Genomic DNA, 13,764 nt, shown 5'->3' with positions numbered 1-13,764 from the left:
TCACAGGGGAAAGTGTAGACAGAGAGAGAGAGAGAGAGAATAGTGCTCAGACATGACAGGAGACGTTGTTTGAGTGATTTCTTGGTGTGGAGGAAGTGGACCTGTGAAGCTCCTCCTCAATTGGCGGCTGCATTGCTATGGTCCACACAGTTTAATTCTCTGCAGCCGTTCTCCTGTGTCCGACTGTCTTTGTCTATGTATTCCATCCTCCCGGTCATCTCCCCTTGTCACTCCACGTCTCTTCATCCCTCTGTCAGTTGTATTTAGTTTAATCTCTGCCCCTCCTTCTTCTGTTTCATCCGCTCTGTCGCTTTCTATTTCATCTCTCCTTGCCTCCCCCACTCCACTCCCAGTCTAAATTCCATCCCTTTGACGAAATAACAGTGGTTGATAAAATGCGTAACCTTGCCTGGGCAAGTTAAGACATTGAAGGAGAAAGGGGAGAAGGACAGAGCCACAGAGATAAAAGGTTAATCCTTTAACAAGTCCTCATACACATGAAGTCAAAGGACAGAGAGGGGGGGAACAAAACACAATAAACAGTTTTGACAATCATGCTCTCCGTAAGGGGGAGATGGGTGAGAAGAATTTGGGAAATGAAATGGAGAAACAGTGGTTGAGGGAGAAGGCATTTTCAGTTAAGCTCTGTCTCTCCTTCATGACTTCCACTCTGCATGATGACAAGTGTCTGCCGCTGATTCCATTGGTCGAGGCTGCCACCAATCAGAGCAGAGGCATGTAAGGTGCCTTTAGGTTATACCCAACCCCAAAAACAAGAAGCATAGAGAGGGAGAGAAAGCCAGAGTGCGAGAGAGAGAGTGTGTGCGTTTTACTAGGAGAGACCAAAGCAAGCGCAGACTTTACAGTGCGTTGAAGTCCTACCCTCTGAAGCTCCCGATCAGAAGACATTGCTCGTCAGCTTTTTGTTGGAGACCACTACAATTCCTCCTGGCTGCTGTGGAGAAGAAGATCTTTGCTCTGTAGCCTCCCCCTATGATTGTCTGTCACACTTTAGGCTCCCCCTCCTCTCTTTGACCCCCCTCCCCCCCCCTTTTTCTCTCTCTCTCTCTCCCTCCCTCTCTTTGCTACTTACCCCCTCCATACAGTCCTCAGGCTTACCTGAGCCACAACTGCAGAAACGCTGGACCCCCCTCCACCACACACATACTCTCACACACACACACACACACACCCTCGTGCTCTCTCTCTCTCTCTCTCTCTCTCATACTCATACTCATACTCAGCATTTTACCTGGAGAGGGCAGGCGCAAGGGACGGCATGTGCACAGCAGCAGCAGTCTCTCCTCACATCTAGCGCTGCCCATCTGAGCTGGCTCTTTCTGGAGAGTGGAGACGAACTCTGAAAAGAGATTTTGGAGCCATTGTCGCTTGGCGAAAGCAGGCAAGACGGGGGCAGTGAGGGAGCACTTGTCAACCCAGGGACACCAAAGGCAACGCACATCATGATTTTGGGTGAGTTGTCGCTTTTTGGTGCATGGGACTTTGGAGAGGTCAATCATGTTGTTGGATCACTAATCCCTACTTAAACTTGGCCGCCAGCAGCTCTTTATTAATAGTGTGCTCTGCTTGGTTTCCATTCCACACAGACATCTGTCAATACTGACCGCTGGGATGAACCTTTAAATCGTGGTTAGTGCCTGTAATTACGATAATAGTGTGCCATAAATATGGCAGGTGTGAGCGATGACAGGGAAGGTCAAAGTGTTTGAACCTGGACTATATCATTATGGTTTGTTTGGTCACGTGACCAGGCGCCACCATTCTCATGTCCTGCGAGAAGAGGTGAAGTGACAAAGGTTGGCTTTATACCAACCTACTGATAACTGATGGAATGCTAATGTTTACAAATAGTCAAGACAGAATTCCTCAAGCATATATTTCTCTCAGGTATTTATTACCCCACCACCTAGTTTCTACATAACATTTCCTTTTCTGACCCTGCTAACCAATGATGACCAAACAGGTTATCACAGCAAGTGGCATTTTTTTAAACAAAAGATTCAGTCCTCAGTTTGCAGCACAGTATAGCTTTTAGTGATCATACAGGACTGTTCTGTTCTGAGTCAGCCAGCACTTTCTTCTTTAGTATTCTGGTCACATAGTTGCATGTCTGAGAGAGGGGATTCTGTGTGGTCTCTGTGTTCTACATCGTCAGCTTGCACATACATACAGAGGATGGGAGCTTGCCATTGTAAATCCAGTGATGTGACCGATCCTGGTGTGCTGCTGTGGATAGGACAGTGTGTGTTTAATAAGCAACACAGTGCGTGTCAGCTTGTGAAAGTTTTCTGTCTTCTAATTTGTCTGTGGGACGATGTGAGGTTATTGTGTGTCCAATTGTTTTAAGTGTGTGTGTGAGTTGCTATGTTCTTTGCCGGAGAGGCCGCTTTGTTTTAACGCATGCCTGGGCTGATTCAGGCGCAGCTCTGCTCCTCTGCTCTCCCGGCAGGCATGTTTTTCAAGCAGACATCTCTAATGATTATAGGGAGTCATGTAGTCTGAGGCGTGCACATTGAGGGATATGTATTCCTGTGAGCTAAATGCTCCAAGTAAGACAATAAAGTTCATGTCTGTGAGAATGACTGTTAAATGGGTAACTTTCTCACTCTCTCAAGTTTTTCTTTTCTGTGTTTTATATGGTCATTTTGTGTCTGTCTGTTTCGGCGTTGGCTCCATTTCCACTTTTATGCTCTGGTGAAAATGGAGCAATTACCTGACTTCATTTAACAGCAAGACATGCACTGTCTTGCAGCTCCAGTAAATGATATTTTACCACAGCCATACCACAGCTGTCTCACGGTAACTAACAGTAGGTAGACTTGCTTATAAGAGCAATGGTTTGGGCTTATAGTAGTTATTACATTGCGTCTATTTTAACTGTTTAGCACTACAGTTGTGGTATGAGTAATAAAACATGGAATGTGACTTCTGTGTGCTTCTGGAGGCAGTATCATGAATGCTGCATTTGCAGGAGCACTGAATGCTGCCACTATCAGTTGACTGCATGTACTGCTGATTTTTTACAGAAGACTAAATAGTGTTCAAACAGTAATAATGCACTGTATCTCGGATATACCAAATCTATGTGTTTTTCATCACGTCGTCGTCTACAAAATCTTCCCCCTTCATAACTGCCAAAAAAGCTTACCCAGACCTATCCTCATTAAATTGTCACTCAGATAGGTATCTTCCATTATTTCCGTCTGATCATTGAGATTTTCCAGTGCTTAACATTCTGCTCCATTTGCATTATGATGTGGCCGCTGAGCGATTTGACATTTCTGGCTTTCCTCCTCTGGAAAGGGTGATGTCATTGTAATGACCTTTACAATTTTGACGCTGGCTGATCTGGACCTCCAATCAGCAAATTTCCTGATTCTGCCCACTGATATAAATCTGCAAGGTTGTGATAACATATCTCCGACAAAAGGCAATATATATATACCATTAAAACCAAATAGATAATAACATGTGATATGTGGATGACGTGGGAGTGCGGCTGTGTAAACCACATTACCAGCCGTGTCCGTACGGCTATTAGTCTTTTTCTATCCTTTGTTTTGTATGACCTTGAGCAAACAACCGTTCCCAGTGTGGCTCTGTCCTTGACGTTGTATTCACAGGTCCATAGTAACTAGCTTCGTAGGCAATCCGGGCCCGTGGCACAGGTCTTTGGCCGCTGTGATAGCGATGACAGCCCTGATGCTGATAATGGCAATGGATGTGTGGTTGTGCTGTACAGTGAGCTCTTTACAAAGCCGCGGGCAGTCAGCTTAGCTCTCTGCCTGACATGGGCTCTGCACCAAGTTAGGGGTATGGGGCTGCTGCTGATGCTGTTTGTGTTAAAATGTGTGTGTGTGTGTTATCTGGGCAGAGAGCAGAGCGTGGCAGCAGGAGAACAATGGCAAGCTAATAGAGAACACGATCACCGTGCTCCCGTTGACGTACAGGCTCTCGATTGACTGTGTCGTCATTGTGATCAGCCACCATGTCGTCTAAAGAAATCCTCCTACGCTTTCAGCACAGCGATGCCTGGAGGGAGCTCTTGGTATGGAATCTGCTTTTAGATACGAAGTGTCTTTCCCGTCACCGTCACCCAAAATGCTGCATGATGACGATCTGACAAGCATTCCTGGGACATTCCACTCTGTTAGCTTTATCTCAACATTTTTTTGGGGAAGCCTTGGTCATGTTCATCAGTTCATGTTTGGACGTTGTACGTTTCATCCGTCCTGTCTGTTTGAGTCAGAGCTGACCTCCTGAGTGCAGGGCCATGCAGTCTATCTGTCTCTTTGTCTTTGTATTTGTGTGCCCACTCTGGCCTCATCTGTCTTCATAAAATCTGTCTCTATGTTGACCTGTCTGCATAGCTATTGCTCATTCCATTCAGCAAGCTCTCCACCCCCCTTCCTCTAACAGCCTGCACACACTCACCTGGTTACACAGGTCAGCTCAAAGAGACACCGGAGAATGCGTCTTTGAACACATCAGCAGTTTTCCCCCCATTTTCTCCATGACTGCTCTGCTCTCTTTGTTTATGTCGAAGTGCCACTGTAATTATAACTCCTTAATGAGCCAGATATTTGGTATGCATGGCACAGTTTGTTCAGTTTGGCTTTTTTTTGCATATCCAAGATATAACTGGAACGCTTTTATGCAGCGGCAACCTGAGAATTCTGCAGTTAAACATGCTGAACAAACTATGCATGGCTAGTGCTGAATCCTTTGGCAATAATACACAGATATAAATGTCCATAAGTGATGAGCACCTGTGAAGGCTAAATCTCGCTCAATCAATCTGCAAACTCACAGATAAATTGAATGTTTTTAGTTACAACTCAATGTGCCCTCTTTACATTTCTCTAGCCACTGGGCCAGTGGCTTCAAATTTCACCAAGTTGTTTTGCAGAATATTTTTTTTCCATTCAGAGGAAATATTTTTTTCTGGCAAGTGGGGGGATGGCTGTGACATAGTGCTGTATGATGATGAGATAGTTTACTGCATTTGACCCAGTATTGCTCCTCTATGTGGCACGGCACTCATCGAGGAAGACTTATCCCCATATTTGTAATTAGAATAGACCACATATTTTAGGAGTGACCTAGGTTAAAGGATTCATGTGACATTCATTTGAAGGGGGAATCTACTGTGTGTGTATGTGTGAGAGAGATGATGAGGGTCTGTGTATGTGGACACTTTTCTCTTCTTCCTATAAGTATTGCTCTTTCCTGGTTTGCGGAGTGGACTCCTCAGTCAAAAAGCCACTATAACATGTCTCTTCCCCTCCCCTCCTCTGCTCTTCTCTACTGCTCCATTTGTTTATGCTGGAGTGACTGTGTGTCAGCAGGTTGTCAATACCGTCTGTAAGAGACTCTAATGAATAGGCCTGTTATTGGACTGGTGGGAAGGCAACCTATTGTGTTTTTGAGTGCATCTCTGTGTGTGTGTGTGTGTGTGCGTGTATGTGTGGCCCATCAGTGTGTGTAACACTGCAGAGCAGAGGGAGGTGGAGGTGTCTGTTCTGCTCTGACTCCCACTGCTTCATTGGCCTCACTGCAGTGCCCTCTGTCAAAGACCACGCACTAAACAGTAAAGGCCAGAATGGCGCAGGAGCATGCATGGTTTAATTTTGTGTATGACAGTGATGAGGTCTTTTCTTACTCTAAATACACACTGAATGTATACATGATGCAACACTTGAATAAAATGAGCAGTTCATGCGACACACACCAGTGCCAGCACCTGCCACCACCAACAGCCCACTTCTGTTGCTCCGTGAAGCACAGAAATGCACCTGTCTGTGATTATGGTGTCACATTAGTGCATTCACCAAGGCAGCCTGGCTGAAAACTTACTGGGGATCCTCAGGCTACAATACACCTGGGAGATAAAGCCTGTAAAATGTTCTTTATGCTTCAACAGTCACTCTGATCACAAAGTGGAAAGAGGCACAGATGATTCTTCACACTGCAGATCTCTACTGTTTGCACTGGTCTCCTTATCTACTTTCCTGATGCCTTTGCATTACTTACACTTACAATTTAATTCTGATATATCTTATTGATATCTTGATTATCATTTGCCTTTTGTTTTGTTGATGTTTGGTGACATTGTTCTTTAGGACTTCCCATGCATTTTGATCTTGAGAACTATACAAATGATTTGAAGTATATTTCCCATGTGTACTTCCATGAAGGTGCACTCTTTTGCCCACACAGGTGTTGGATTACCTATAGTGACAAAAATTTGCTCTGACGAGGGTCTAGAGTCTGGCTTTATTATTAAATGCTTGCATTATACTGAAGTGTGCACAACCTTCTTTATTACTTGTCACTATAATAGAAAGCCAGTTTACAGATTGAGACAATTAGGATAGTGCAGTGACATAACTGATACTAAAATATCGCTCAAATACTGACTCAGATATAAACCATGAGACCAACAATGTACGAGTGGAGGTGCACTGAACGACATATCAGCTATCTTCAAAGCACCCATGCTTGACCACTTTTATTTGTATGGTACACTGTCATTTTTTCAAGTCACATTTTAACGTTTTAGTATTGAATGGATGTTTATGAAATAAGAGGTACATGTTCTGTCAATGTCATATCCAGCCCTTGTGTTTTCCTCTTTTCTGCTCATTAAATTTGAAAATTCAAACTGTTTTATTGATCAATTAATGTGATAATTCAGTAACAGCGTTTGAAGGGGCATGAATAACAATTTCCCAAACAGCAGCAGAGCATAAAAAGGTTGAGCAAAGCTAACGTTTGGCGTCAATAGATGTTGCATTAATCATGCCTGCTCTATTTCTGTGTGCTGAGAAGAGAAGAGGGGTAGAAGAGGAGGGGGAAGAGAGAGAGAGAGAGAGCGCGAGAGAGAGAGAGAGAGAGAGAGAGAGAGAGAGAGAGAGAGAAAGGCAGACAGATTAAATGGAGTCAAAAGTGTCCTCATGAAAGAGAATTAGCTCCATCCAACTCTGGGAGGAAGAGGAAATTCCTCTGAGTGCCGTTGAGATATAGGTTTCACACAAAGACCAAAGAAAAATCAATTCTCCTTGAGATGCAGCAAGGTCAATTCATAGGGGCATGGCTAGAGGAGAGGCAGCTAAAGGAGGAGGAGGAGGAGGAGGAGGAGGAGGAGGAGGAGGAGGAGGAAGTTGATGAAGCAACCAAAGAATGGGAGAGCAGGATTGAGTGAGAAGTGTAGGAGAGAGACTTACGAGAGCATTGAAGGGATAAAAGTAGAGAGGAAATGAGCAAACAGGGTGACAAGCTTTCAGTAAAAGATGGCCGCCGGGGAGGAATAGACGCTTCCGTCCATCAGCAATGCATCTAGCTGTAGTCTCTCTGTATCATCTGACTCATGCAAAGGGGAAATGTGAACAGTATATCTGACACACTGTTGGGAATGTCACCCTACAGCTCTGCATGAACTTTACTTATTGCCACAAGGACATCTCCTCACTCTGTGACCTCATCCATCAAAACAGCTCTCACCTTACTACCACCGGGTTGCAAGCACACAGACTGAATGAGTAGTACTAGCGTTTGCTTCCAAGAAGCTTTGAGCTAGCGTTTAATCCTTAATGTTACATGAACAGCTCAAAATAGCTTAAATCTCCACCCCTAATGCCTTCCGCCTGCCAGCTAAATCTGTCTGTTTTGATGGTGTGTGTATTGTGGCTGATTGGATGCAGACAAGCATGGTGATATGAAGGTGGCAATAGTTTGAGCTCAGACCTGCCCTCTGTGGAATCTTTCCCACTGACAGCGACTGTATGTAGCTAGCAGGTGGGGTTTAGTTCAACGTTGGATGAGAGTTGGGGGAACCTCGCTAGCAGGTAGTTATAGGATTTGCGTGGCGCAGGGCCTAATACAAGCGTCTAGTATGCACACCTGTCTCCACACAAGTTCTTCCCTGAACAAGCGGCACTACCGCTCAGCGAGAGAAAGAAAGAGAGTGAGAGAGAAACAGGAGAAGCAGCTCTGCCAGGACCTGCACCACAGCTCCCTGCACCTGCCTGGGGGGAGTGGGGGAGGAGAAAGGGAGGATCGAGAGGGTGAGGTGCCAGAGGTGTGGATTAGCAGGCTGTAAGGGACACAGGGGTAATGTGGTATCTGAGCTCATCCATTAACAGTATGTTGCTATGTTTGTATCTTGTTGCTGGTTTGTCACATGTTGTATTTTGGGCTCTTGGTTTCCTTCAAGGTCAGTTCTTACTTACATTTAGTGGAGAGATTTCTGTGCTTGTGGAATCTGAAAATCTAAGTGTGGAGATTGTAGCCTGGACTGACTTTTCAATCCCCCACTGTCAGTGTCTCCTAATACAGTAGCAGTCTGTATGTTACGCGGTTGGATGAACTCCTGCTCCAACACAGCTCTCAGCTAACACTGAAACTCAGACAGTGGCTGGTAATGTGGTTCAAAAGAGCACTGGTGAAATGGAACAAATCAGAGGCAGAGAAGATGAAAACAAGCATTTCCATAAAATTTGCATAGCCGGTATGTGCAATTGGCCCGATGAGACAGGAAAAACAGCATAAACATAAGCGGCTTCACATTGAATTCTTCAGATCTGAATAATGTCGGTTAATGTTTGGGCTTGTAATGGGATTGCTTATTAGAGTAGCATCAGGAGTATGACAGCGTGTCAGAGCACAGCAGTAACATATACAATGGAACAGCAGTGGTTCTGCCTCCATCCTAAATTTTCTCATTTGAGCCAGTGATGGCTTGCGTAAATGTGAGAGATTGTATTTACAGTAGCACTGAAGATGGTTTTTGTCTCTGTGCTGGACCAATAATCACCAGCCAACCAACGCCACAAATCTTCATTAGAGGATTAGCCGGCAGGGAGACAGCTTGTGTTCTTTTGTTTTTATTGCTGGCCCGGCGTCCAGTCCTTTCAGCCTCGGCTTCTCCTCTCCCTGTCTCCTCTGCTTAAAGCTGGGAACATATACCGTAGCTGCTTGCTCACTTGAGAATCACACACTCACACCCCATGCACACTATACATACACTTTCTCTCTGTCTCAATCTTTACCCTGCTCTTTCTATCGCATTCAATCTCTGTCTTTCTCTCACATATGCTCAAACCCACATGTACCTAATGCTCAAACATCCTGTCAGTTTGTTCCCTCGAGGTGCATCAGCAGCCCGGTGGGCACTCATACTCAAGACAGAACAAATTAAGGTCACAGCGGTAAAGCCGAGCCAGTAAAGGACAACGGGATCTGCCAAGTGTATCTGTGTGTATGTGCGTGCCTATAATGTTTTGTCTCTTCTGACCTCTAAACAGTGGCATGACTCCAGAGAAAGCTGTTGTCAAATGGCTCTTGTCCCACTCAAAGGAAACGTGACCCTCATTGCACCATTTTGCGTGATAAAAGGAGCCATGCCCTCCCTTTGAATTCAGGCTAGAAAATAGAGGGACGAATGACTCTTTGATATCACCTGATGAAGACTCTTGTGTCTGCTGGGAGTGTTGTTGGCCCATCAAGGCTGCTATGATGTCTGAGGGTTTCTTTCTTTTCATACACTTTGGTGGTGAGCATACGGTACACAGCAGCCACGGACACTCAGATGGAAAACACTGAGATGGAAGATACTGTCTGTTCTTCTTTTCACCAGCATAGAATAGATATAAAGAAAATTACATTTTTATATGTCCTGTTGCTGTGCCTCTTCTGCTCCTTTCTACCCTTCATCACTTGATGGTAGCTATGTTATCATACTGGCTGGTCCCGGTGGGGTCCAGAAGTTCCAGAGGGCTCATCACTTCCAGTCTGGGCCTCAGACCTCCCCTCAAGGGCAATATCGTATTCTGCCTGACTGTGCTCGCCTGTGTAATCCATAGCTGCAGGGAGCGTGACCTTCACAGCAGGCAACCTCACAGCAGGCTGCGACACACAGGCACTCAGGGAAAAGGACAGGTTGGGCAAAAAGGGTGCTGGGGGCAGGACATGGCTGTTCTTAGATAATTATCCTTTCATATTATGATGAATATTAAAGTGTTCTTTTCCAAAAGACTGTGTTTTGATTTCAAGAGCAAAGGAACATCTGCATCCATTTAATGTCTTAATAGCAGATTTGTTTTTTAGATATATTGTCATTATCACAAACATAGATTTAACTTGTATTTCATCCTTTAAAAAGTTTTCTAAATCAATCATTTTGTAATCACCACAATTTCTAATGGTGTATAGCTCAGTCTTGTTCGTCACCAACCACTATGTTAATAAAGTAGCGTCCTGCCGTTTGCTCTATGTGGCGAGAAAGAGAGCTATTTATCACTGAACATGTGCTGTGCATTCAGTACAGCCAGCTGCCGGAGTAAAGGTAAAGTCGGAGACAGGGAAAAAGTTATTGACAGTTAAGTGATGAGATGACGCAGCCAAATAAGTCCCCGCTCATGAATGATGCATCCACCAGCCCTGATGGAGAAAGAGAGCTGGATGACAGCTGAGGGGCTGTGTGTGCATGGTGCAGAACAAGGTGAGACTCTTTATGGTAGAGCCCTGCTCTTGCTCACTCCCTCTCTTTCCTTTCTCTTACCCTCTCACGCACAAATGTACACAGAATCAGGAGTTCTCAGTAGAGCTGTTACTCTCTACAAGTCTCCCCTGAGCCTGTATAGCATTTAGAAATGGTTTACACTAATGCACTTTCTCTCTCCACCTTTCCTCTATCAACTCTATCATCCTTTCAATCCCTCTTTCTTTTCCCCTCTCTCTTTTAGCGTCTCCTTCTCACTGAGCCCCCTCTATTTTCGTCAGAAACAATCACTGTATTTTCCGTCTCACTGCCCTGCACTGCCGCAGTCTGAGACTCTGATAGCAGGATGGAGAGAGAAGGGGGGAGATGAGAGTAAAGGGGGTGGGCGTTGGACGTGTGCAGCACGCAGGGCAGAAACAGGAAGGGCTACATAATGGTTTGTTGTCGTCGTCACTGTAGCATCACATCTGTCTGTCCTTTTAGCAGCAGTGGAGCAGCAGCTAACGCACACTGTCGGGCATCACCAAGGCACAGTAACATGTACAAGCATGCAAACTGAATACTACACCATTGCTTAGAGTTGGTGCCACAGTGCCTTTGGTTATTTGGGTACATGTGCCACGTGTAACAATAAGAACATCAAGACCATGGCTGTACACAGACATGGTCACATCTGGAATCCCTCCAAGAACTGCCGTTGCAGCCTTTGATAGGGTATGAGCGTAACATTGAAGCACAGTACACATTTTCAAAATCCGAGCAACTGGGAAAAAAAATGGGGAGTGAAATGAAAATGCTTGATTCCTGCGGCTGTATCATTGCAGATACAAACCAGTCTACCAGCTCACCCTCTTTGTCCTCTCCTTTGGACACTTTCACAAACATATACACACACACAGCCATCATTGGCTTTAGGGGCTGCATCAATATTCATTGAATCTGAAACTCTGACTTGTCCCATTTGCTTGGTCCGAGGCTAGACGAGGGAGGGTATATTACTTGGAGAATAATTGCTCGTGATAAACTCAGACGCAGCTGGATTGATTTGGATAGAGCATTTGTGTAAGGGAAAGTAACAGTGATAGATCTCAACACTTTACCAAAACACCCAGCAAGCATTTGAATAAAACATTGTGCATGGGAACAACAGCGTTGGGGAAAGCCATTAAGTCTCAGATTAGTAGCAAGTGGTTAATGCAGTCAGTCGGTGTGTAAAGCTGCATGTGTAGCTCTGCACCAATCAAACAAACACATCAATCTGACTAACAGTGTGTGTCAACATGCTCCATGATTACCATGCTAATCCCACAGCAACACACGGAAGACCACAGGAGATCATTACAATCCAGTGAGGGGACTGGATGATAATCTCAACTCAAATGTAGAATTCATTCACTCACAATCATTAATATTCTTCCTTTTACGGGCCATTGGAAAAAGGACGTTTTTCGACAATCAGCACAATGCTGGGTGCTGAAACTGCCGTTGTGCTTTGCTATCACAAGTACGCACATGCACACAAACAATGCATCTCTGGAGTTGCTATTCAGGCACCAAATTTTATAGCACTTCAGTGTTAATGTCATGTAAATGTGTTGTGAGTGTTGGCGAGTTCATGGTGTGTTAGTGGAGGAGGGGGTGCCTGCAGGGGTAGAGAGGAGGACTATGGTGTGTGCGCATGTGTGCACGAATGTGTGTTTGAATGCACGTAGTATATGATGATGATACGATGTGATGCTTATAATGGGAGCAATTATAAACTTATGAAAAGAGAAAAGATGTATGATAGTGAGATGGGGGTTATCCCAAAGATGTTTGCATGAATCTAATGGGTCTTTTTTAAACTCGTGTTTAAGGGCAGTGTGCCCATGCTCCTCTGCGTTCTTCTTGTGTGAGACCAATATTGATATTGACTTGATAACCCTCCAGTTTTTGGAGCCATAGTTAATTAGTGATGGTGTGATGGTGTGATGGGTTTACTTGTGTGTCTTTAGCTTGTTTTTATTCTGTCATAAAATAGATATCACATAGCCCACTTACCTATCTGTTTCATACTTTGTAGAATGCATTATGTGCTTAATGAGTGAGTGGCTTTACTCTGTTTGTCTTTCTCTGTCTTGTTTCAGTCAGCTCACTAAGACAAATTTCAGCCAATCATGTTGATATGGCAATACATTATTAAATATTGAATTTAATCTGAATCACACAGCATATAAAATAAACGAGTTATGCATACAATTGAGGCATGACACATAAAAACCCTAAATGTCAATCTCTGCCATGATGAAAAGCGTATGGGGTCAAACGGTTGTCATTTTAAATCATGAATATGTGTGACTAAATACTGCCATTCAATGCGCCTATACCTTTTCTTCTTGCTTTGATTACTTTTCCTTTGTTGGTGACCCTTCTTTTGTCATTTTCAAGAGAACTTTTCTGGGTTTACTGCATGTAAAACTAATTGTCCTCAACACAATGTAAAATTAAACTTAGAAATCCATATTTACTCTCCAATGGTGCTCTGGCTCTGACTGAAAACTCCAAAGAAGAACAAAATCGTTTTTAGTTCGTCAACTGAGCTGTATGTGTGTCAGAGAACCCTAAATCAAACAATACATACTCATAGCAGGACTTGGCAAAAAGACAAAACATAATCTGAATTGTAGCTGAGAAATATGAAAAATATCTGAGAGAATGGCGATGGCTAGGGCGCTTAGGCTGTTTGTTTACATAAAGCACATTCATATTAAAATGAATCTCTGATAGCAGCCTGTGGTGGATTCATTATGTCATTAGTAAATCTATCCAGTCTATTTCATACTGACTTTGTGACATAATGTGCTTTGTGCTTTGCTGTTTCTGATGTGGAAGCCCTATTACTCCCACATGTCGCTGCGCAATACTATACTTCATTCAAATGATATCGAGACAGGTCATGGAGCAACTAACATGAACTTCCCTTTTGCAGTGTTGGGCAGATTTGGGATATGAGTACTTCTATGTGCATGACATATTTCATTGTCACTGTTGGAAATGTGCTGGCGCTGCACATCCCAGTTACACACACACAAACACACACACACACCATGGTACCATTGGGCTGTCCTCCAATATTAATACACAAGGCTGACATTGTTGTGGTACTGCATGCATGTAACAGTGTCACAGCAGAACAGAGGAGGACAGAGCGAGGGGGAGAGAGAGAGAGAGAGAGAGAGAGAGAGAGAGAGAGAGAGAGAGAG

At 44.2% G+C, this 13,764-nt stretch overlaps 1 protein-coding gene across 1 annotated transcript in view; it reads left to right on the top strand.

Moving 5' to 3' along the window:
- Nucleotides 1-780: 780 nt before the first annotated feature.
- The window catches only part of znf385a (zinc finger protein 385A), a 51,451-nt gene continuing 38,467 nt past the window's right edge, over nt 781-13,764 (top strand). Inside the window, exon 1 of the mRNA XM_031844649.1 lies at nt 781-1,473. Within this exon, the coding sequence (XP_031700509.1) occupies nt 1,464-1,473 (10 nt within the window). The 5' untranslated portion in view covers nt 781-1,463. The remainder of the gene's footprint in view (nt 1,474-13,764) is intronic.

The sequence above is a fragment of the Anarrhichthys ocellatus genome, unplaced genomic scaffold (genome assembly GCF_004355925.1).
Source record: "Anarrhichthys ocellatus isolate YVR2014 unplaced genomic scaffold, GSC_Weel_1.0 scaffold5, whole genome shotgun sequence".
NCBI lineage: Eukaryota > Metazoa > Chordata > Actinopteri > Perciformes > Anarhichadidae > Anarrhichthys > Anarrhichthys ocellatus.
The sequence above is the reverse complement of the archived record's forward strand: the minus strand, read 5'-3'. Positions and strand labels throughout refer to the sequence as shown.